This window comes from Montipora foliosa, chromosome 13, assembly GCF_036669935.1.
Source record: "Montipora foliosa isolate CH-2021 chromosome 13, ASM3666993v2, whole genome shotgun sequence".
NCBI classification, from domain to species: Eukaryota; Metazoa; Cnidaria; class Anthozoa; order Scleractinia; family Acroporidae; genus Montipora; species Montipora foliosa.
Genome location: NC_090881.1, coordinates 20,855,141 through 20,881,246, shown reverse-complemented (window position 1 = coordinate 20,881,246; position 26,106 = coordinate 20,855,141). Strand labels below are relative to the sequence as shown.

The 26,106-nt window shown below is 39.6% G+C and overlaps 1 protein-coding gene across 3 annotated transcripts; it reads right to left on the bottom strand.

Annotated features, from left to right (window-relative positions):
* On the bottom strand, positions 1 to 21,463 carry LOC137983662 (alpha-1A adrenergic receptor-like). 3 transcript variants are annotated; one of them, XM_068830819.1, is made up of 2 exons: positions 21,372 to 21,463; positions 1 to 5,486 (listed from the first exon to the last, which is right to left on the bottom strand). In XM_068830819.1, exon 2 carries the CDS (start codon positions 5,454 to 5,456, stop codon positions 4,335 to 4,337), a length of 1,122 nt encoding a protein of 373 aa, XP_068686920.1. In that variant the 5' UTR covers positions 5,457 to 5,486; positions 21,372 to 21,463; the 3' UTR covers positions 1 to 4,334. The 3 variants fall into 3 exon arrangements, with proteins under 3 accessions (XP_068686920.1, XP_068686921.1, XP_068686919.1); XM_068830820.1 differs by lacking the exon at positions 21,372 to 21,463 and adding an exon at positions 15,838 to 15,967; XM_068830818.1 differs by lacking the exon at positions 21,372 to 21,463 and adding an exon at positions 14,094 to 14,768.
* Positions 21,464 to 26,106: the final 4,643 nt, after the last annotated feature.

The following is a 26,106-nucleotide window of genomic DNA, read 5'->3' as shown; positions in this document are numbered from 1 at the left end:
CTTCTTTTATGAATGCTCTTCTAGCGAGCCAAACTACAATAATGACGATAAAAGAGACAAAATATTAACGTCCTACAGTCGACTATTTTACTGTTTTCGTCATGCAATTAAATAAATCAAACAGCTTTGAATCTAAGGACGGTGCCTACTATTGTTGTTGCGCATCTCGAGATATTCGGATTTCCTTGGTGCTTATTAATACAGGGATATTTTTGCGCAGTTCAAAACTACGCGGAGAAAGCAGAACTTAGCAGGTGCTCTTGATATCCAAAAAGAAAATTGGGGGTAACCATGCATTTTCAGAGATAATTAAGATTCAATTTGGCACAGAACGCCATACATTGCAGCTTTGTATTTTAAAGCTTTTTACAAATATTGTTGATTAATTATATTCGAAAAATGCGTGGTTACCCCCAATTTTCTTTTTGGATTTCAATAATACTTGTTAAGATCTGCTTTTCCCGCATATTCAGTAGACCGCGCAAAATTAAAATATCTTTGAATTAGTAGGCACCGTCCTTAAGGCATTTTCCGACCTGTTCTCAGAAAGGTCATTGAACAACTTGATTTAAGACTGATTCTCAAAGCTACTGATGGTTCAACAGCTTCTGCTATAGTAGGTGCAACTGTTAAGCTACCACTGAAAATTGGATGTTGGCTTAATTAATCCCAAAAGGACATTCAGCAACGAGCAAATGGTTAGCATTTCAAGTCTTCTTGGTTAAAATCTACAAACCGCTGGTCGCGTCATCAAAATCGCTTAATTTACCCTCGGATTGTAAAGCAACTTCATCATTGTAGCTATCCCTTGCCCCCCCTCCCCTCCCCCCTAAGCAGGAAATATACTACGGAGAACTCATAGAGCGAGTTTCAATCGAGTTTCGTAAAACCAAAACCAAAGTAATTACTTTAGCCAATCAAAAACGACTTAGACAATCCAGTAAACCAATCAAAACTCGAAATAATTGCACGTAGCCGACACAAAGCACGGGAAAATGTGCACGCGCGAGCTACGATTGGTCTTGGTTTCACTTCTGATTGATTAAAAAAATGGCGGGAGAACATTGAACCAATCACTGAGTGAAGTAATGCAAAACCAAAATATAAAACAAACAGCGGCTACAAACATAATGATAAAGCGCATTTTACTTTTGACTTGACGTTTCGTATGCTACAACATACATCTTCAGAAGTGACGGCTGAACAAATTCAAATATGATATGTATAAAATTAAGAAGACTGGCTGTTTGTTTTATGTTTTTGATTAAGTTGAAATGGCCAAAGAGCAAAAACCAAAACTGATTCCTTCCCACTCCCAATTGAAAACCGCTCTGTGTCCAGACATGCTCCCAATTAGATGCATGCTGATTTTCAGTGTCCTTTACTCTTCTCCCCAACTTCAAAATCACTCGTGTCTCGGAATAAAAATAATTAAAGTCACAAGTTTCCCCAAATGCTGCTCGCCAAGTAAAGATAAACAACTGCAGTTACACTAAGCTAAATATAACGCTAACCTTTACCCTTTGGACCTTATTGTGGGAAATAGATAGCAAACGCTTAGACTTAAAGGAACACTGTGTTGGATGTCAAAATAGTTGGGCATGCATCCAATAAATTTCAGTTCTGGACATAAGGGTACTACAGAAGTTCGTGACCTTGAAACGTTTAACTCTGGTTCAGAGCTGCGCTTTTGTGAGTTTAAACATTTCCTTATTTGGATGTAACGTAGCTCGTGCATTTTCCCGTGCGTGTAGCTTCGATCTTATTTTTGTCCATATCTGGGCATAAAATCGGTATCCTAATATCCCCAGCTTTGTTCCAAGCCTTGGCCTTGTAAAGCACAAACTGTAAATAAACTGGAGTTTGCTCCGTTCAGTGTGTAACCAAAAATTCAGATAATGTGAACTTTGTAGACGGTATTTGATAAGTTTATACATCGCCGTTGTGTTGTGGTAAGCTTTAACGTAGCTCCAAAATGATGTTGGTGGTACCACTTGTACAGTTAATTACATGTTTCGTTCGAAAGTTAAGCCATAGTTGTTATGTTACTCTAATGTGTTACGAGCACAGTTTGTCTGCTTGCTCGAATTATTCCACTCAATATTCGGCTTTAAATGTCAGTTATTACATTTGCGTATTTACAAGGCAGGAGTAGGACGTTTTTCAAGTTCATGCGCTATTTGCAATGAAGGACCACCAAATTGCGAGGAGAAGCTGTATCATTGTCGTAAATTTATTCACTTCACGATTGGCCATAAAGTTTGGATTGAGAATTTTTCTTCCCAATCAGAAACGAAGCTAAAGCCAATCATGTTGGCTTCCTTTACAGTGCAGTTTCACGTCAAAATTTTGCCGCGCTTGGTGCGAGCAACCTTTAATGGATTCGAAGTCTGATTGGTTGGTTTCGCTGTTTTTGTCTTTCCCAATTGGTCAAAGTCATTTACAAACAAGCCAATTAAAAACGCAGAGCAAATACACGCAGCGTGCGCTAAGGGCGCGAAAACGCTTGCGCTCGGTTTTTTTTTAACTAATCACCATGCTTAGATATGCAAAAACAAGCAATCGAGAAATCACTGAGTTTTCTTATATGGTAATCTCGATCTTTCGTTTCCAAAGAAAGAACGAAAAGTCAAACACTCCAGTGATACTTCCGAGCCCGAGCTGTGCGATGGCTTGTTAGGAATTTCTTGGTATAAGTGCGAACAACGGTAGAGGTTAAATATCTTTAGTCGACGTTGGTTTTCCGATCGGTTAATAGGGACTTTTAGATCTACGACGCGGTTGTCAACGAGAACGCCACAAAACAACAATATCATTGGTAAAAACAGGAAAAAAATCGTTCTGCACGTGCGGCACGCATTTTAGCATCTACTTTTGCGGTACTCTGCGGAACAGCGATGTGAAATCAGCAATTTTGAGGTTTTGACGACAATGCGAGCGTACAAATGGCAACCTTGCATTCTCTACTTTTACTGTTTCACTCTGAAACCGCTAGTAGGGAGCTTAAGGGCCCACAGACGTATTTTTCGCGCGTTGCTAAGGAAGTAAAATGTTACTTCCGGTGACTGACATCATCATATCGTGACCTGACCAGGTCAGGTATGTTTGCATCGAAGGCTTTTTCTCACTCTTCCTCGAACTCGTTCTCAAATCTGCGCATGCGTTAACGAACTGACTTCCGGTTTGAGAAAAAGCTAAATTTCCGGCGGTTTTAAATAGCTAAGCATTGATTTTTCCAAATCATCTTTTTTGAAAATTTTATGGGTATTTCACTATCGTTTATCTCTCTAAAAAGAACATTTTTCAAAATAAAAAGAAAACCATGCTTGGCTGGTTGCAAAAACGAATACAAATTATGAAACCACTGATTAAATACCCAAATTGAGTAGCACGTAGACAAATTTAGAGTTTTCTTTTATTGGTCAAGTGACCATGGGCGTGGCATAATGACGTCATATTTAGGGTCATTGGTTTACGAAAGTTGGAAACCGACCAAAATAGTGCCAAATTCCCTCAAATTAGTTAACTATTACATCCTTAGCAACGCACCCCAAAAAATACGTCAGTAGGCCCTTAAGCACGCGCGTTTTGAGACGCGAACGGTAACCGGAAGTAAGCTGTTTTCACTTTTAACTTGTCTTTACACAACCACATTTACATGGCTGAGTATCTTTTCTCCATTAGAGATGATTAGTATAAAAATCTGGGAGACACCACTGTCCTGGCACGCGAAATGCTCTCTTCCGGTTGCCGTACGCGTCTCAAAAACACGCGTGCTTAAGCTCCCTAGTACCAATTTATTTTTAGGATACTTCGTCCACAATGTACGACGTGAATGAGATGGAATAATCGCGAAAGACTTACGATATTACAAAGTTATATTTTGAAGTCGTAGATCTTAAAGTCCCTAATGAAGGTCAATGACGGTCGCCTGACCTCGTTTCAATTTGTCGTTTTACCCCTTTAAAAGATTTAGCAAAATAGATACAATACAATACAATACATACTTAATTGACCACTCCCCATAGGGGCTTTTCAGGGCCAATCTGAAACAATCAACGAAACAACAGAACACAACAACAACAAGTGCTAAGAATCCCAACTGGCCGGAGGCAAACCAGTTGGCTATTTACAAGTGCAGCTGGGAAGTTGAAGCAGGGACTACCAGGAACAAATTCAGCGAGTGGTCAGAGCTGGTCTTGAACCCGGGATCTCCGGATCTCAAGGCAAGCACCCTAACCACTGGGCCACACTGCCTCCCTAGATCAGAGGAATCCCTAGATCAGAGGGAAACGAGGCAGGCCTCAGTAGCTCAACTGAAAGCCACAAACGTACTAACTGCGTGAGGTGCACTTCTTTCTCAAAAGTTCAGTCCCGTCGCCTTTACTGGCGTTTGACACCTCCATGGCTTGACTAATTCCTGCGATCGCCGACGACCTTTTTCTCTCCATGGCTATAGCTTTGTCGCTTCCCGATGAATATCTTCTTTCCCCCAACCGTCCCAGCGCCGCCGCCCTAATGAGCTTGTGAACAGTTTTCCGCAACTCGTGGTTGGTGAAAACGAAGAGGCAGGGGTTTACCGCCGAACAACTGTACTGCAGCGATAACGTGACAGGGTAAACTTCGTTGGGCACATTTCTGGGACCAATTTTCAACCCAACAACGAGCACTACCATATGAGGGACCCAGCACACCAGGTAGGCTCCAACGATCAGTGAAATCCGCTTGGCCGCGCGGTAATTTTTACGAAGCATTTTAGCACTATGCCCCACAACGGGTACGATTCGAAAGATGCGATCTGCTTGTTGCTTTGCGATGCGGTAAACGAGAAGATTGGACGTGCACATGATGACAACGGGGATGAAGAAGCTCCCGATCGTCATAAACAAAGTGTAGCTTTCCTCGTTGTCAATTATGCACATATTGTTCTGGAGTTGAGACGGTTGCAAACGCCAGCCCATCATGGGCAGCAGAGCAGCCATTATGGCGTACAGCCATACACCCCCGATGACTGCCCCAGCGATTTTTGTCGTTGTGAAGACCTCGTATTTAAACGGGTGTGCTATGGCAAAGTACCTTTCTAAACTGACGGCGCAAAGGTTTAATGAGACAGCAGAAACACTCACCAGGTGAACCACTGAAATAAACTCACAATGCGCCACGGAATAGAATTGAAATGTCTTGCGCATGGTGCTTATGTTGACTGGAAGTATCGTGGTCACGATCAAAGCATCCGCAACTCCGAGACTTATGATGAAGTAGTTACAGATTGTGCGCAGACTTCGGTTGAAGCATACAGTAAGGCCGATTGAACCATAAGCAATTATCGATGCGATTATGATTATGGAGAAGAGAGAGCTTAATCCGTTGATGTAAAGTGTGCTATACAGCGACGGAGAAGCAGGCCCGTCCGACGAGTTGGCGGCCAGCGTCGTGTGCGAAGAGTTTATGGGCATTTTAAACCGGTGTGGATCCAATCTTTCATCCTGCGAATAAATTACAAGTAAGATAATATTAATTATTTATTTACCTATTTATTTATTTACTTATTATTTACATATTAGATTTATTCTGGTACTGCGTTATCTTAGATTTTCAGTTGGCATAATTTTTTTTGTTGTTTGGGTGGGCAAAGCCATTCTACGTTAAGGAGTTTCAGAAATGACTGCTGCTATAGCAAAGAAAACGTCACTTCAATATAGTACTTTACAAGAGATTATGAGCTAAGAGAGTTAATTTGCGAGCGCCATGATAATTATTTAAAATTTATTTTCAAGATTGCGCCCATGCTGTAGTTCCCATGTCCGCGCGGTCTAATTTCATTCTATCTAACCAAGAAAGTGTTGTCCTTGAAATATCCATACAGTATGACACAGAGAGGCGCGGTAGTCTCGTGGTTAGTGTGCTCGACTCCGGATGGAGTGGTCCGGGTTCGCGTCCCGGCCGGGGACATTGTGTTGTATTCTTGGGCAAGACACTTTACTCCCACGGTACCCATTTATACACCTGGGTGGAGAGAAGCACCGGCGAAATGCTGGGGGTAACCCTGCCATGGACTTGGCATCCCATCCAGGGGGGAGTAAAAAAAATACTCCTAGTCGCTTCATGCCACAGAAACCGGGCTAAGATCCGGCTCTGATGGGCCACTTGGCTCGAAAACAGACTTTACTTTACTATGACATAGAACTAGTTGCATGCAGTATGGCCAATTACATCCCCGCTTTCCGTGAGAAAAGGAGACATACGGAAGCTGAGGAGTTGTGAGATGAGGCTTTGACGAAAAGTGCTAATCTCCTGGCCTGATAAACGAAGAAGAACTGTGACGTCTTGGTCAGGAGAGAGTTATCCTATCTCTTATCAATAGAAGACAGAGAACCTGGCTCGGCCAAACCTTATGGCATGGTGAGCTTCTCCCGATAGTCATTGAGGGAAAATAGAAGGAAAAACACCTCCTGGAAAAACACAAACAGGAATGGTGGACAGAGAAAGGATGGCGGCCTTTACGTAGCGTTTAATGAGAGTACACACGCATAGCGGATTCGCTTGCTCTCTTACCTCATATATTCTCCCGTTTTGCGTTATCTTAAGTACTTTGAAATTATTCCGTCTTGTTCATTTTGAACAATACGCGTGATGTATACCGTGACTACTCTAGTAGTGGGATGCTCTTGTTGCGCGCCTTATCCACCATGCGCGAGGGCCCTGTACTTGAAAACAATCATAAACTCAAGCAAATCGGGAGAAATTTAAAGGAGCCAGCAAGGAATACAGCAAGGCAGGAAAACACGCAAAAACATAACTAAACAAGAAGGTGAGAGAAGAGCTAACAGATAAAAGCCTCGATGGTTAAGAATTGTGGAACAATGGCATTGGATAAATTAAATGCCGAAGCAACATCACTCAAACTGCTGGATCAATCCAGAAAAAAAGGCTCTTAACATCGTGTGGATAACGTTAAAGGCGCGCTCTAATTGGCTACTCAAACTATGAATATTCTTTGCTATTCACCTCAGGCGAGCAACTCGCGCTGGATTTGTTGTATAACATTTACATCCTTATGTGTTTCAAAGATTTGATGATCGTCTGCATACATACTAATGCTTGACTTAGCTTTATATGTCAAGTTATTTTGATACATGTTTCACAGTAAAGGCCCAAAAGATGGTCCTTGGGGGCAGCCTCTGTCCACATGCTTCCATGAGCTAGTAATATAACCCACTCTTACTAGATTGTTCCGTTGTTTAATTAAAATAGGACTCCATGAGTTTCAGACCTTGTTCATCAAAATTATAGGCTTTCAGTTTAGATAACAATAGGGTTATGTATAACTCTTCTCGCCTATCGAAAATCCTTTATAAAACTCGCCTCCGGACCCTCTCGATTTGATCAGACAAAGAAACTAGAAAACTAGAATGGAAAGAATGAGAGGCGTATTCCAATAATAAAACAGTTATTCCACTCGCGCTTGTAGGATATCAGATGATTATAGCCAACCAAAAGCTCATGACCAGAACAATGAGGTCATGCTCTCCTGAGCCAACTCGGCACTGCGCCTCGTTGGCTATCTATCATTTCATATCCAACAAGCGCGAGTGGAATAATTGTTAATTATAAGAGAAATTAAAGCCAATTAACGGTAAATTATGTTGATTTAAGTAATAATTACAGTTATAGTGAACAGATAAACAGATGGGACCATGCAGGAACAGTTAAAAAGAAGGAAATTTTGAAGGTTTTGAAGGAAATCAAATAGATGTTTTGCTCAAACGTGCTGAAGTGATTTAACATACCAGTTCAGATCTATCTCTCTGGCGGTGACTGAAACAACTGCAAGATGTAGCCTGAATTTTGGTCCCGGCCCTCTAGGGACTTATTGAGCCGAGGAGACAACTGAAATTAAGCCTACACTATGGAGTCCAATGCAGAATTTTTCTATTCGGCCTTTTAGTGACTTTGATATCACATGCATATTCCTCGAGTAACTGTCTCCGTATTCCTCCAAAGATGAAACGCAAGAGTTTATTTGAAAAATAATTGAATGACAGAATTTTACCTGTAGTGATTGCTGCTTTTCTTTTTTAAGCTAGGGCACTCAGTCAAAACAACGAAGCTTTCCGTCAAACTTTTCAGAACTCTATATATGGAACATCCGGCTTTATAGGCGAGAAAACAAGATGCTTTCATTTTTACTCCTGGATATATCCACGAGTTTTGGTGGGGATCTTTATGCAAATTTGTCACTCCTGAGTAACCGGAAGTTCGACCTAATTAGCCAATCAGGATGGATAATCACAACACAGCTCTGACTTCCTGTTCGCTACAAGGTTGTGCGCCGCCATTGCTGTCTGTGGCTTTCTTCGTAAGTGTTTAATTTGAGCACCTTCCGCTGCATTTAGAAGCAAGAAACTGAAGAATTAAAGAAACGGCGTTCTTCGAAGGTGAAGCAAAAGATTCTGAACAAGTACACATTGGTGCAATTAATTGTGCACCGCCTTTCACTCTCCAACGCGAAGACTTTAATAACACATGTCGAAATGGAATGGACAGACACATGGTGAGAAGCGGTCAGGGTAAAACGCAGACTGCAGACTGCAGACCGGGGGTAAAATGCAGCCTGAGGTTATAATTTAATTGTTGAAAAAGCCCAAACCCATAAGAAATGCTAATAGTTAAGGGGTTTGGGCTTTTTCAACAGTTACGTTATAACCTCAGTCTGCATTTTACCCCTGGGGCCGGTTGCTCGAAGCCTGGTTTGCGCTAACCGTTGGTTAAGAGGTGTCAAAACCTATAGGTTTCCATGGTATTTAACGCTGGTTAGCGCTAACCATGCTTCGAGCAACCCGGGCCTGGTCTGTAGTCTGCGTTTTACACTGACCGTGGTGAGAAGACTCGAGAAGACAGTCTCTGCCGATCCCCTAAGCTCACGAGGGATTATTAAACTCCATTTGGATGGTGACTTCCATTTGGAGAGTGACATCGAAGCTATCAAAGTATACCAATGTTTATCAAGCTATCACGAAGTTTTGCAAGCCGAGTCATCAAAGCCATATGAATCCAACTTGAACATCAGTAACATGAAAAACAGTGAGGCAACCAAGCAACCTATGCTTCCAGACACTAGTACTTGTGTGGCGGACCATAATGACGAACTGTCGAAAGACTCGGTCATCGATTATGTAAGGAAAACTGATAAGGAATCCGTACCAATCTCCTACGATAGAGCAAGGGCTGAGACCGTTCGCAAATGCAAACACGCTCCCTGGAACAGAGAACCTTCCTCTGAGAATTCCTTATAAGAAAACGTCGAGCTTGTTTCGTAAAGACAAGGTAATTAGAAAGTGTATGGTGCATTATTTAAAGAAGAACGTACCGAGTTCGTCTGAGTTGAGAAAGTGTTTATCTCTCGCTTTTGGAAAATAATATTATATTGCAGTAAGAATGTCTAGACCTAGACCGCAACTCAGACGTAACAAATCTTCGAGAGTAGGAGATTCTAATAGTCATTTTTACCTTATTACCCGCAGGACTCCTAAACACAAAAAAGACTTGTCAGTTCTATTGTGTAGTCAGGATCAATCTGTTACTAAGCATTCAACAAAACTGAATCAACAAAATGAGAGTTATTGTCTAACAAGAGAAAAGCTATTGATATCAGGAGACATTAAATCGAACCCAGGCCCTGTTGCTCATGGAACGTGTACACATGCAGTACTGAGAAATCCTTCTATAACACTGTTGCAGGCTCGATTTGCTCAGAAAGGATTGAAGACACTAGAATGTACCTCAGATGGTTCATGCGTCTTTTCTTCTGTTCCCCACCAGTTATACAATGATCCTTCCTATCACATGAACGTGCATGCTGCTGGAGTCGAATATGTCAGAAACAACCGTCAACAATTTATTGGACCCATTACAGAGCAATTGTGGGTGTGTTGTCACATTAACATACATGGTGTGATGCACTTATTGTGCAAGCAGTTTCCGATGTATTAAATGTTGCAATACATATAAATGAATCCATTGAGGGGTGAGCACCACTAACTGTTATCAGTCCTATAAGCGGACAACAGGGAACTACTGTTATTAACATTGGACATCTAGATGAAAGAAACTATGTGTTTCAGCAGTTCAGTTAGCTTATTATAATGACAGTATTTTAGGTTATGAAATCAGCAGTGTTACCAATGTCAACAATTTTTCAGAGGTAATAATCGATTAATAAACCATGGCCAAAAATGATGTGAGTGTCAGTAATAATTTCTACAAAGCAGTGGCAAAAAGAGGTTATATGAGAGAATCTATCAAACGGAAGAGACAAAATAAAGAGTTCGGATCAGGAAAAAGAAAAACAATGCAAAACACCAAAAAGATCTGAAATTATTGAAGCAGCAAGGGAATATGAAAAGCAAACATTTCACAAGGGTAAAGTTTCCAATCCAGAACATATCAGAGAACTAAACAGAAAAGCACAGAACCATTTAAGGAAAGCTATGCAGAGCTCAAGGCTAAACGAAGCTGAAATTTGTCAAGGTCAAGACTCTACTGTAGACATTCCATGTCAAAAGTAATTTAGTCTTTTCGTCATAAGATAACACATGGCCCTGAATATATATGCACTTGCTGTGATCACTTATGGTTCAGACCATCTGCCTCTAAGGGCGCTTTCCTTTTGTCAGAACTGGCCGGCCAGACCCATCAGTTTGCAAAGAAAATGCAACAATTTGAAGGAACACTCGCATGATAACCCCTCGCATTCTTCCGAGGATTGTATATCAAAGAGTGTTAATTTGAAGGCGGTGTAAAGTTAGTCCTTCCAAATGCCTGGTTTGGCCGGTCAGTTCTGCCAAATGGAAAGCGCCCTAAGTGTAGCAGAATCAAATACAGTGATAAATATTCGCAAGGTTTGTTGGAGGAATGTATAACTGGCACAAAAAGTGTTAATAAATACTGAATGGATCTGCTCTACTTGCCTAACCTGATGACATCAACAATATGACCTGGCAACAAAAATCAGACCTTATTCAAAATTACCGTCATCTGTACTAGGAACTTTGAACACATGGTACAGCTCTTTATAGAGGATGGTTAAAGAGTAATCTTATGCCTATTGGAGAAATGGTAGACTTATTTTACAGGGTTGAATTTCAGCAAAGGGGATCACACTGGAAACGTTGAAAATGTACAGGCGTATGTAAATCTAAATTCACAACTTGTAAATTACAATCTACATGTTTTGTAAAATATATTTAACATGTTTTTGTTTCGTAAATAAAATTTACATGATATTTACATCTTTTGTTGGTTCTGTAAATTCATTGGAAATTGGAACTACAGGATCCTTTGGAAGAGTTACATTTGAACAAAACATGTAAATAACATGGAAATATTTTAAAGAAATTTACAGTATTCTGTTTGTAAATTTCATGTAAATTGCTGGGACGAATCATGCCATAACGAGGCGCACGCGCTCTTAGCAACCAAAAAACGGTTGGGGTATCCAGCTGAGAAGCCGGAGTCAACTCGTGGTTTCTCAGCTGGATGGCCAGTTCCTTGCAACATTTCATTCCCATTGTATCTATCATCGCAAATCGTTTGAGGCGTGAGATTTCACGGAATCATGTCATCATCTGAGGGCGTTAAGTTAATAATTAAAGGAACAGTATAAATTAGTAAGATGTACCTTGCCGCCAGCCCTTAAAATAGCGATGCGAAAAAGCACTCTCCGTGTTCCAGTAACACAATTACAAAGGATTCTGACGATATATTTTATATTTGTCGGGAAAATCCAAGAGAATCAACGGTTCCACCGTTTCCTGACAATTCAGAATATTTTTTAAGTGAAGAAAGACTCTCAGGCAAGGCGTCCTTTCCACGGATTTTTCTCGATTAAAGGAAAATACGTTCAATTTGATGTGGATTCTAAAAATTTAGAATAGGTCGAGAATTAACCCCCTACAACGTGATGAAAGCGTATTATTAGCTGTAGTAGTATTTTAATTCAGTAAAACCCTCCCTGCTTGCAAGCGGGATTCCTGAACAAAATTTTCAACTTTGAATATTGTAGCTTTGGCTATATATTGGAGATTAGCAAACAATTTTCATTTTGCTTGGAACGACTATGGCAAAATGTAATTGCAACTAAAAGGTTTCCTTCTAGTGTACCCAACATGAGGTGCAATGACATGTTAAGTATGATATCGGTTAATATTGCTGCTAAATTCCCTTTAGAATTATTTTTGAGCAACTGAAATACATTTCTAAACTTTCAGAGACCTCTTGCATTGCTTTTTTTCGTCAGTCTTAATACATTTGCCTCTATGGATCGCTTGAATGGCAATTTTAACAACTTAATTTTGAAAACACACCACAAATCTTCGTATTTTCTGTTGGACGCGGACCCACGCGAAAACAGTATGTAACTATTTAGTCAATCTCTTACCCAGAGTCCTCGGGCTTTTTGGCCAGCGGGTGAGCGCCCGGAGAGACTCTGGGATAATCGACTCCATTTTCCCAGAAAACGTGGGTTCCGGTCTTATGACGTATGGTTGAGTTTAAACGGAAGCAGAAAAGAGAAAACCGTTAACAGTAGAAATGGCGGGTTGAAAGTGTTTGAGAAACAAGAATTTTAGCCTTACACACAAAGAAACTGGAGAAATGATCATTGGCTTGCTGTAAGAGCAAGTGACTCTGACGCTTTCGGTGAGTGTATTTTTGGTGTTTCAGCGTACATTCCACCGTACAGAATGCAATGAGAATGCCATCGTGCAAGCAACACGATCGACAACTTTTTTTTGTGGAAACGACACAAATGTCCTCTTCTTCTACAATTTGATGTTTCCGTAATTCTGAATGGCTTCGACAAGACCTTATTCCACGAATTTCTCCTCAAAGAGACTGATGTAATGTTTTCCCACGGTACTTTTGCAACAGCAACAGTAATCACTTTTTAGCAGTTTTAGCAGCGTGGGAAAATTCCCGTGCGGTATATGACAAAATTCAAACCTCGTCGTTTTATTATTTTTGTGATTTATATATTTCTGAGGTAGAAAAAATCAATCAGCACTGAAACTTGTTTTAGATTTTGAATCTCCCTCCAAATTCTGGGGCTTCCGAATTACTTACCGACTTCCTGTCGGACTGCCATTGTTACGCAAGCGGCCAATCAAAAATATAGTTCAAATCGTTTATCCCAGAGTCTCTCCGGGCGCTCACCCGCTGGCCAAAAAGCCCGAGATTGCTATTTAGTCGGAAGAGAAAACCGTTTGGAAATTTATTGCTATCTTTTTTGCTCCATTTTTAAAATATTTCAACACACGAATCCAAACCAAGATGTATATCCATTAGCCGGCCAAGCTCCAAGAACGAATTTCCACTCATGATCAAACACTGTCACAGCAACCGAGACTCACGTTGACCTTGACATTTCCTAAGATATTTCCCTGGTAGCACCGTTGACTCAAAGGAGAATCTCGCTTCGTGGCATAGAAACGCACTATGTAGTCAAAACATTCGTCGGTTTTACTGGCCTGAAAAAGAGTATTTTTTATCGAGGGAGATCTGATTTTAATATACCCGATGGAAGCCCTATTGAAGTCACATGGCAAGGCGTCGACCAATCAGACATTTGTCGCCAGTGAAAGCTTGTGTCACCGTGCTTTTTCAGTGCTTCTACGTTGGGCAAGGCCCCAAGAAGTCAAAGGACAGACGCTTCGAGAAACCGCCTCAGTAACTGAAGTCAGAAGTTGACCAGTGAAGAACCAAACAATGGAAATCACTGGTTCTTAATAGGTGAAATGTTCGAAGCAATCATTCAAGGTCCATTCATGTCACACCATTTCACCTTTGTAGAAAGGGGGGAAAAGCTAAACTTCAGGATATACCCAGCCACTTATTTGTATGCGAATGGCGTTTATTGTTACATGCGTCGTAATTCAAGCGATGCCGCTACAACTTAAACAAAAAGAAATTGGGATGTGCATTTTAGAGAGCGACTGATCCAAAACAGTGAAAAAATGCCAGACGTTAAGTAGTACTACGTTTAAAGATTACGTGTTGTAATCAAAGGTGTCATGAAAAATGGTTTGAGCATTTACCTGGTGTTAGAGGAGGAGACGTCGTTATTTCTTTGATCTTTGAAATAAGATAACCTACCGGTCAGTATAAAATGCAGACTACAGACCCGACTACAGACTGCAGTTTCCATATTGCAAATTGGGTTTAAAATGCAAACTAGGTACAAAATGCAAACTGCTGACTGGGTCCAAAACTGACTAATGTTTTGACTGCATAGTGCGTTTCTATGCCAGCGAGATTCTCTTTTGAGTTAACGGTGCTACCAGGGAAATATCTTAGGAAATTTCAAGCTCAACGCGAGTCTCGGTTGCTGAGACAGTGTTTGAGTGGAAATTCGTTCGTGGAGCTTGGCCGGCTAATGGATTAACATCTTGGTTTGAATTCATGTGTTGAAAATATCAGTTAAAAATGGAGCAAAAAACACACCAATAAATTTCCAAACGGTTTTCTCTTCCAACAAAGGCCCCGTCCACACGTATCCGGATATTTTTGAATCCGTAACTTTTTGTTCCCAGATTCAAAAATATTTCCATCCACACGTAACGTATTCAAATCGAATTTGCCCGTGCACACGAATCCGAAACGTTTCCGGATTCTCATGGTCATAAAGCTCTCGATAGATGTAGGTCTACATGACGTCTATTCGGCGATAGATGTAGATTTCGCAAGAGAATGTGAAAAGATGGACCGGCGCCACCCTCCTAGCGACTTTTGGACCCCGGGTGACTAAATCCCCTAACGGATTTAGTCCCCTATCACGGATTTGGACCCTTCCGTATTACACTTGCATGATAACCCCTCGTATCAATGTCTTCCGGAGGATTGTGTATCATCCTAGAAGCCTATTGAAGAAATGGTAGACTTATTTTACAGGGTTGAATTCCAGCAAAGGGGATCATGATCACCTCACATTCTCTGCATTATTTTGGGTATCGAGTTGCATATGAGAGCCCCCCATGATGTTACACAATTATCCAGCTGTTATATCACACTGAATAGTGCATAAAGAAAACTTCAGCCTGCCAATTTTAAACAATCGCGGAAACTTTCATATCCTCGAGAAACGACAGTGGCACTTTGATTTTTTACATACCCACATGCGCCCGAAAGTAGAAAGTAAAGCCACGTGGAAATGTAGGTCACGCAGAGATAAACAGGTGCGTGCAGGTTAGATACACGATGGCGAATTTTTACTCCAAGGTACACTACTTAAAGTGAAATGATTACAATTACTTCTTAAGTTATACATCTTGATTAAGCTTTGTTAAATTTTGCTTGTTACGTTGTTTTTTTAGTTCTTCTTAATTCCTTTTCTTTGTTTCTCTGATTATTTTCTCACAGTTTTTTCGTTGCTGTTTTCGCTGTATATCGTACCTGCCCCGTTCATTGATTACACTTACTTCTTAATTTATATATCTTGATTAAGCTTTGAGCATTGTACTGAATTAATTATGAATTCTATAACAATTTTGTGACGTTTTTATTAGTATAAATTAAATCTACTTGCATGAACAGTAACTTTTAACTTCTTAACTTCAAAATCAGCCAAGGCGACTTCAATACGTTGTTTTCTTTTGTTAAATTTTGTCACAAATTGTATTGCCAACAATTGCTTGTTACGTGGTTTATTTTAGTTATTCTTAATTCCTTTTCTTTGTTTCTGTGATTATTTTCTTGCAGTTTTTTTGTTGCTGTTTTTGCTGTATATAGTACCTGCCCCGTTCATTCACATTCGCGTCATTTTTACCGCTTTTAAGTACTCACTCAGAATAAGACGATCGGCGCTGGCTCCGTGATTCTATCCCTCCAGTTAACAAGAGCAGTAGCCTGCGAACAGCAGACGCATTTCCGGTCGTCGCTTCTCTCCCTCTAGCCTGCGAACGCAGACGTATTTCCGGCGGTCGTTTCTCTCCCCCGAAAAGTAACGTCTGCGAAACCGAGCTGCAAAACGATTTCTGTGACGTAAGAATTATTCACCAATCAGCGTTTAGCTCTAAAAAATCTAGAACTAACTCGCAGGATTCGTGCGCGGTATAACCACGTATTCTCGTGGAGAAAAAATGGCGGACACACTGGAAGAAGCGTTCAACGACGCGTTCAACCAGGTTTGCAATGTTTTTGGATTTGACAGTTTGAATACGCACCAGGAGGAGTCCATCAAATACATTGTTTAAGAGATGAAGGATATTTTTGTAAATCTTCCAACGGGTTTTGGAAAGTCGTTGATTTACCATGCTTTGCCGTTGGTTTACTCGTGCTTGCAGTCAACTGACGAGAATATTAAATGTCATCGTCGTGATTTCTCCGCTTAACAGCCTGATAAAAGATCAAGTGTTGCGGCTAAATTCCCTAGGAATCACTGCCGTATCTTTGGCTGAAATAGCCACCGTAAAACAAACGAAAGAAGTAAAGAATGGGGAATATTCAATTGTCTTCGGATCACCTGAACTATGGCTTGGATACGAACCATGGAGGAAAATGGCAATGAGCGAGTTGTACCGGAAATCTGTCAGAGCAGTTACTGTCAACGAGGCTCATGTTATTTGTCACTGATAAGTGTTAAAGTCTCTAGTACGTCTCCGTGCAGTCCCCCATTCTCGTAAATCAGTTGCAGCTGTTCTGATGCATGACATATATCTAACAATTTATCGACTCCATGATCCAAATAATGCTGATTTATTGATTTCTTAAGCAAGCATTTATTCATATAAAACAAAATCATCTTCTAGAGGTGACTATTTTGTTAAACCCTCAAGAATTGACAAACAAATTAAATCATTTTCAATATATGGTGTAAAAATTTGGAATAGTTTACCTCGTGAAATTCGCCATCTATCCAAAAACAATTTTAAAATTAAAAACCACAGTATCCTACTCCAAAGACTTTCAGAAGAAAATGACTGTATTGATTTATCTGTCTTAATAACAAAAATACTTAATAATCTGGCTTCTGATATTTGCACTTTCTATTGATTTTAGATATTTACTTGTTTTAGTTGACTGCATGCTTTGTACACTAGTTATTTGTATACCTGTTCGTTCTACAATGTCTTGTCGGTGAAACACAACTGAATACCGTAGCTTTCTCTACTTGTTCTCTCTTTTATACACGCGCAACCACTGCTCGCCTCGACTAGCTTTTGCTAACTACGATCAGTGCAGATTGAACATGTATCATATAATAATGAAATTCTACAATAAACAATTGATATAAGCTACATGCAACTTGATCAATCATGCCTAATGTCTTGCAATTGTCTTTCGCCATCCTTTTTACACGAAGGGAAACACTGCCGCCAAAATATCCCCTAATTTCTTCGCTAATTTCGTCCACCTTTTGCAGGGAATCATTGAATCGCACAATACGATTGTAGCACTTCGTGCGACAAATGGTCAGCTTTTCACAGTCGACGTAAACAGAAAGATCAACGTTTATGGCACGATATACCAAAGAACACATGTTAACATTGCTTTTACCAAACACACGTATCTTCTCCTTAGCCGCCGAGAACTTCCCTCTACAAAGAATGCAGCATTCACAATCGTGAGAACTCTTCTTGGGAGTTTCGTTCATGGTTGTTTATATCACTCATAATCACGCTCCACAACTGAGAATCTTACCTGTACGTATGGCTTGTATTTCAGACACGCAATTGCGCGAAGTCGCGCAAGAGTAACTCGAGCTTGCTTCTATCATACAATTTGATTGGTCAAAAACCTAACAAAAGATCTTACGTCACGGAAATCGTTTTGCAGCTCGGTTTCGCAGACGTTACAAACGACCGCCGGAAATACGTCTGCGTTCGCAGGCTACTCTCCCTCCGAAAAATAGCTATTTTTCGGAGGGACGACCGGAAATGCGTCTGCTGTTCGCAGGCTACAAGAGCAGCGGTAAACGTGGTTTTCACTGGTGACGCATGCTAAAGCACGAGCAACATGCGCAGGGGCGTTATCTTGTTGCAAGTTAGTGTCATGATCAAAGACGCTGTTGAGGTTGCTCATTATTTCTGCTAAGTTTGCTGGTGTCCGCCCGAGCTCATTACAATGACTGTAAGGTAAGCCTTTTCTAATAAAGACTGTAATTCAAAGTATTGTTCCCGCGACTATTCCATATAGAATGACCATGGTACCTAACTCTTTAATAATATCTTGTCTTACGTATACTCTGACACTGAAACTACTTGATAACTATGCTTGAAAATTCTAATTGAACTCGAAACGACTATAGATACTTGATATTGAATACACAATACTAAATACTATTTGGCAGATGTACCCCTATTTAAATTGGCGTCACGTGGTAACATGACATTACAACTTCTAACACAACAAAAACCCAGTTCGGCTCTGTCAAATTCGCGTAATTTTTCGGTGCAATATATTTTAAAAAAAAGTTAACAAACATTCAGAGTCTGTTATCCAAACGAGAGCCCTTTCTTTCACCAGACAATGATATTCAATATGTGGCGTAATCGATATTTTCGATTTTCGGAAGAGTATCATAAAGACGAACGGCTGGTGGAAGTCTGGGGATCTTCGCATTCTAAGGCGTTGGTTCGTTCCAGTCTTTTTGCGATTAAACCGTTGTACCAAATTAAACACAATTCAAAAGCCAAACAATTGTGGTAGCGTCAAGCCAACTAAAAGTAACCGAATTAGCATTCATCCCCTCTCTTGGATACAAGCCCCACCCCAAACAATTGGATTGATGGAAACGGCCTTTAAGTACAGATAGAAAATGAGCGATTTGAAGTTGTTGTTTTGCAGAAGGTGCGGGCAAGGAAATCAAAGTGATAGTTATTTCTGGAAGTCAGTATCCTTTTGTGCTCATTTTCTGCATTCGTAATAATCCCGTTGAGGATTTAGAACGAACTTACAAAATGACCATCTCTAAGTTGGCTTCATAGCTCAATTGGTACACCATTGGATTCAATCCCTTTCAAGCCTGAATTCAGGTTTGCTCCGTTACTGCTTAATCATTGACTCCCGGCGATATGAAAAAAAATTAAAGAATCTTAAACAATGGCCGTTTTTATAGTAGAGACGCATAATTCGTCTGGGACGAACTTGGGCAAACATATTTTCTGCGTTTGTTAAATTCGTCTAGTATAAATACGGGCACAAGACGAATTATCCGTCTAGACGAAATATCCAGTTTAGTGCGTCTTCGAAAAAGCACGTACTTAAGTGGATAGTTTGTCTAGACGCATAATCCTTCTTGTGCCCGTGTTTATACTAGACGAATGCAACAGACGCAGAAAAAATGTTTGTCTAAGGTCGTCCCAGACATACAAACATAAGAAACCAATAATTCGCCCGTCTCTAGTATAAAAAGGGTCAATAACTTTTAACTTTTCTCTCTTCGTGTCAACGGAGACCTACAAATTAATTTCAGGACATTTGGCACACTGTTTTTCCGGCAGTGAAACCGATCGAATTGCAGTAGTCGGAAAATCATGGTAATAACAACCAATTGTATTTTGCAATGGGATATCGTGAGTTTTAAAAGCACCCCTTGGCTGATATTATTACCCCTCTGGGTCAGTTTTGTCAGTTATATAAATTATAAGGATAACTTTCCGCTCAAAAACAATAATAGAACGAAGGCAGGCGAGGTATTGGAAAGAAAAATAATCCCAAGCTCATTTTTTTGTTTTAAAAAAGCCTAATTTGAATATTTGATTAACAACTGTTTGCATCTCCCATAAAACAAGTTCGTCAAAATTTGAAAACGATTTTTTTCTCCTGCCAAATTATATTTTTTATTTATTTCCTATTTTACCCTTTTTCTTTTCGAAGTGCAACCATTCACCCAATTACGCTAAGTATCATAAAAATTAATTCGCAGATATTCCTCTAAGCCATAACAAAACGGCGAAGTCTCTTAATAATTTAGGTCATTATTGGAAGACTTGAACTTTTCACGGTTTGTTAAAAAAATCTTTTAAAAAATGGTTCACGTTTCAAAATAAATTCATGGCGAAGTTTGACAGGTAATATTTGGGATGAAAAACAACGATTAACTATTGCCGCGGTATTTTACCAAAGAAAAACAACTTTAATTGTTCATACCTGTTTAAAAGATGAAGCAATGTCGAGTTGTGGTGTGATATCATTTTACAATGATAGTTTTATGATTTATTTTCAATGGCCAGCTGCCGTTGTTGTGAAATTTCAACGCGGCGGTGTAAGTTAATTTGAATCAATGAATATTGTCTTCAATCTAGCTTCAGGGATTCCAAGAGGAAACGACCTCGCACAGATTCCGGCGTATTCAAGCCAGCTATGCCTCTCATTCAATTAATTTGTTGGCTTTTTGTAAAAAATTCTTTAACAAGAATAAACAATATGTTGGGGGGTTGTTGAAACTTTGTACCGTCACGAAATACATGATATGTTTTCTTATCCTAAATTTTACCTCAGCTTATTTCAGTCTGTGAAATGTGAACTGATGCAGCCGTGTGGTATCAAATCCGCTCGTTTTAATTTGTCTTTAATAACGCTGAAATTTTTCATAAAACAAAAGCACAGTGAAATAATAAGAGTTTTGTTTCGCTGCTTCAATTAAATTTCGTTTTGAGCTCAGAATCTGAAGGAAAGAGTATCAATCTTTCTCCTTTAGTACAATGCTAAGAACCATTAAAGTTTTAAGAGTTTTCTTTTATCGATTAAAAGGATTTGATCTCCATGACATTTCGTGCCAGCCTAAAAAGATCGGAAAGATCAAATTTGCAAACACCCTAATCCAAAAATAAACCTCTGTCACCTCAAGACTGTTGGAGCCGGGGAAAGTTTTACTGAAACGGGCGATTGACGTTCGATTCTCGGGTGGTCTTCAAATCAAATTCGAGTGCTATGATAATTCAATTTCTGGCGGTTTGAATCCTTAATTTAACCATGCCTTTCCTTATCTTAATGAAAAGCAAGGCAATCTAGTGTCCTTAGACTAAGTTTTTCCTATCTCGTTAGAATGATCTTCTGCTATATCGAGAAACGCTTTGGTGGTATCCGAGTTCAGACTAGCGTTTTTATTTTATCGGAACTTTTCTGCTACCTGTTCATCTTATTGTTCGCAGCACAGCACAATAAGAACTTTTTAAGCCGTCTAAAAAATTGGAACTTTGGAGTGTAAAAAAGAGAATTTGGACGTTTGTTTCACTTCGCGTGTACTTAAACTTGACGAAAAACTAGGTTTTATGTCAAAGTACTAAACTTTTGGTTTTGGACGACGAAATAAATGTTATAAATTAAGAAAAATGCTTGGTTTAGAAAAGCTTAAAAGTTCGTTCCTCACATACCTTTAAGAGGGTCTAACTTCACTTTACCGAGTTTCACCGTCTAACTCAATCCAGCGAAAACACGATCTGAAGCCTTGACTGGCCGAGAATAGATATTGTTCATCTTAGGTTTTCCTTATTTGGTGATTGGCATTACATTATACAACGTATTCTGTATGGCTTGTGAGCCTCAGCTACCACAATACTGGCTATGTGAAACAAATTGCTAGACCCCCTCAGATCGTCATTTATGGAAACATTAATAACGAAGGCTAAAAATAGGCACACAATTGTGTGGGTTGAAAATTGACTGCCAGATGAGGCATTCTATTACCACATTTCTTCAAACTTTGCATAAAAACTGATAACCCTTAAAATGTTATCACGAGGTTTGAAAAATTGATACCCCAAACTTATTTATTATTATTATTATTTTTTAAAGCAATATTTGTGGCTAATTTAAAGCTTCGCAGAATATCTGTCAGACCATAGTTAATGTGTTCAGACAAAAAACAAAATTTTATCGAGCTGATTTCCCTTCGTTTTAGAAAATGGCAGACTTTTTCTTCTTGACTCAAAAAAGTTAGCACTGGGTTGCTTTGAAATAATCACGGAAATTTTGCTATGTGCTTTTAACTGTAAATTTGAACTGTTGTCTTTACTTATTCGGAGATTAAAGAGAAGCCCGGTTTCTAAAGTCCAGAGCAAATTGAGTTTTTCTGTGACAGGGGACAAAATTGGCAAAAACAAATTGAGTTTTTCTGTGACAGGGGACAAAATTGGCAAAAACAAATTGAGTTTTTCTGTGACAGGGGACAAAATTGGCAAAAACATTTTAAAATCTTAAATAAGTTACGTATTACCGCAAAAGCAGCTTGCATGCTCACAAGACCAATCAAATTTGAGATATTGGGTAAAAAGATAAACCGCTATCGATCAAGGTCACCACCACACATGCTTCAAGAATGCAGCCAGATTGCTCTTGAGTGCATGCGGTGAACTCTTTTCCTCCGTGGAATCATTTTATTTTCTCCAATCATATCTGAGATATTTTATCTATCTGACGATTTGTTTGGTATGAACGCTGTTGAAATATAGAGATAGCAAGACGGTCGGGATTAGCTGCTGTAGTTTCCACGCCGTCATCAAATGACCTAAATTTGGTAATTTCGCCTTTCTTTGTTACTCTGCAGAGGACGGAAAAGAAAATGTATTTAAAGCATACCACACAAGAAGCACAATTTTTCATTTTGATAATAGTTTTCATATCTCGTAAAAATAACAACTTGAACCATCATTTGAATTTTAGCGGTACTTCAAACGCGTTGTTTGACGCGTTTGGCCATGCGATGAGTCCATTGACAGGGACGAAATATACGGTACGTCAGGCTAGCCACGCCAAAAATATGCCTTGGTTAAGAAACTGAAATCCAAATTCAAATTACACAAAAGTACGTTGCGATGACAGAATCATTAGAACCACGTTTATATGAGCAAGACAATCCAACATGGCAAAACCGGTTTATGGTCCGATATGAACATCAAATTCCTACCGGAAGATGTGAACTCCTCAAAACTTTGACAGATTTGAAATTTAGGAACGGTGACCTCTCTCACACCGAGCCTCAACATAACTTCGTTGCCAGAAGATCTTTACAATCAAGATCTAAACTTTTATAGGCCGTTTTTGGTGGACTTCGAAATTTTTGAAATGTTTTACTTTATCGTCATGTTGTCACATTCTCCACCAAATATTTACTTCTGTCATTTTTTGGGGACACTGAAAAACGCAGACTGCAGACTGTGCAGACCGTCTGTAAAATGAAAATTCGGTTAGCCTGAATTAGGCCTAAATAACATTCAGGTTAGCCTGATTAGGCCTAAATAACATTCAGGTTAGCCTGTTTACGGTTAGCTCTCAATAATAGTGAGGGTAACCGCCATATTTCACCCCTGGTCTGCACGGTCTGCACAGTCTGCAGTCTCGTTTTGGGGTGACCGCACTTTTTGCTCAAAAAGAAAAGCCATGAACATGAATCAAAGATTTAATACGACTGTACTCTTAAGGTACTAAGTCACCTTAAGGTGGCTACAAACCTTTCCGGCAGTTACTGGTGGTCCTTAAAAAGTGTAAGCTTTGCATTTGACCACTTTGTTTGAAATCTTCTTTTTATTCGCATATATAACAAGCGAAAATTTTCTTTTTGAAAATGCCAAAAATTTGGGTCGGTCGGACGACGCTAACAAGGAGAAAAAAAAAGAGAATGGCCTTTCCTAGCTTTTCCTCGTTTCTGTTTTGTTTTGATTTCCTTATAAATGAGCTAACGGACGATTGTAGGTGTGAACTAACTAAGAGAGTATTTTCTTAGTTATCAAACCTGTGAAATATAATTTGTCTTGTCTGGCAATCACAGCCAAGTTTCGATGCATGTGTGGGCTACCTTGTTGTTAAGCGTGATTTATTGCGGGAATACAGTGTTTTACGCCAGACAAGACACATTTAATGCAATATCCCACCCACGTTAGATACGTTAATAAAGAGACTAAGAGTTGGTAATTTGAAAGCATGTTCTAACTAAGACGGCGGTTTTATCCGTCAATCACTTTACTTCTATAACTTTATAGAAGAAACGTCAGTTGGCTTGACGATAAACGATACGATTCCCTGTTCTTGTTTCCTTCTCTTTTTTCGACAACGGCCGGGACGACATTCATATGCAAGAACTGACCAAAATGAAATTGCACGGTTTTTTAAACATCAACCGGCCCTAGATTCTGGTAATTGCAGACAACAAGCTGCTTCAGGTCAGAAAATGAGAAAATTTGCTCACTCTACCTCACTATTATTATTAATTATAGCTGTGCTCTGTTTAGATAAACGTCACTAGATTCCCGTCTTCCGGCAGCTACACCTTTTTTTATACAAACCTTTCTTATGAGACGTCTAGGCTGAGTTTAGATAAAATTTTAAGAACATATACTAAACCATGTATCCAAGCCGAGAGCCTCAGTTAAGAAAGTCGACTTTATTTTATTCATTTTGGTTTTTGCGAGTACACAATGAAACCTCTATTAAACGGCCACCTTCGGGGTATCGGCTAGTAACCGCTTAATGGAGGTTCGTCAGAAATTAGCATAATCTTACGTAAAAACGTCACTTTATTCCAAAACAAACGCCTTTGAAGGCTTCTGACAACTTTCGCACAAGAGAAAGCTCTGATACCGAACAAAAATACCGTACTATTCGAAAAAAATTACAAATTCTCCTCAAATTGTTGAGATGAGGTTCTCCCAATTTAACATGAACAATCTTAACTATGGCGTAAACTGAGTTGCATGATTTTACAACCGGAAAAGGCGGCAATGTCCGTAAATGAAACGTTGCATTATGGGTCCATAGTTAATTTTAAAAATCCTTTCAAGGAAGTCTGTCGCTGAAAAGCGAAACTAAGGCGCTTTCCTTTTGTCAGAATTGGCCGGTGAGACCGGTCAGTTTGCAAGGAAAATGCAACAATTTGATGGAACACTTGAATGACCTCTCAGTGAATGATAATCCCTCGTATCGGCTCTGGAGGAGTATATATATCATCCTCGAAGTGTGTTAACTTGAAAACGTTGTGGAGTTAGCCCCAAATGCCCGGTCTGGCCGGTCAGTTCTGTCAAATGGAAAGCATCCTTAAGTGTATTAAACTAGGTGGAAACAATAGGAGAACTCTCATGCATCGGGACGGCCAAAAGGTGGCCGTGGACGCTTTATAGACGAGTTCACGCTCTTGATTGCATCATGGGTAATCAGGGAAACATGGCGGGAAATTCAAAGGATTTTCACTCACGTGATCAACAGCCATGTTTTTCAACGAAAACAAAAGAAGACGTTAGCATAATAATAGCTTTCAAATCCCGGAGGATTGGATCGGGACACCAACATGGACGCCATTTTATTGTTTGGGGACACCAACATGGCGGCCGTGACGTCACGTGAAATCCAAGAATTGAAATTCAAAGCAAAATATGCTATGCATGACTCTACTTTATAGACTTTCGCCTTCATAAACTAAACAAGTTCATGTTCACAACTGAGATAAACTAGAGTTGGTATCCGTTCTTTGGAATTCCTAAATATTGCTATTTTGTTTCCATATATTCTCCGTAATTTTGTGCCTTTGGAATTACAGGAAATGTATGACAGAAACTCTTTTTAATAAAATGATTTCTACAATAGCCATTCTCTCCAAATAAATTCTGCCGCACCTTTGAGCGCATATCTTCTGTTTTGGAAAATGAAAAACCCAAAATTGCATGTCATGAGTACTTTTCATCGTTTTGAACTTCCTTACAAACCTTTGAATTTCTTCTCTCCATCTTGCCCTAATTACCTACGATGCACTCAAGAGAGTGAACTCGTCCCCCATGATAGAGGTTTGATTTACAATATTATTCTACATTTATTTCGGGACTTTCATTACTGGCCGCTTAATAGCGGGTGGCCGCTTAATGGTGGTTTCACTGTAGCATAAAAGGAAAGAAAGGAAAGAAACTTTATTTTAAAAGGAACTTTATTTAAGTATCTAGTCGTTATGGCGCTGGATCACTAATTGGGGATACTGTAAACTGAAATTAACAATTAATGCAAATCAAGTCAAATGTTAACCTACGCGTAGGCACACGACCCTTGCAATTCTTCCTTAGGTTTACACGCAACCAAGCTATTTCCTTCTCAAGTTGACACGCGACCAATCTAAATCTTTTAAGGTCG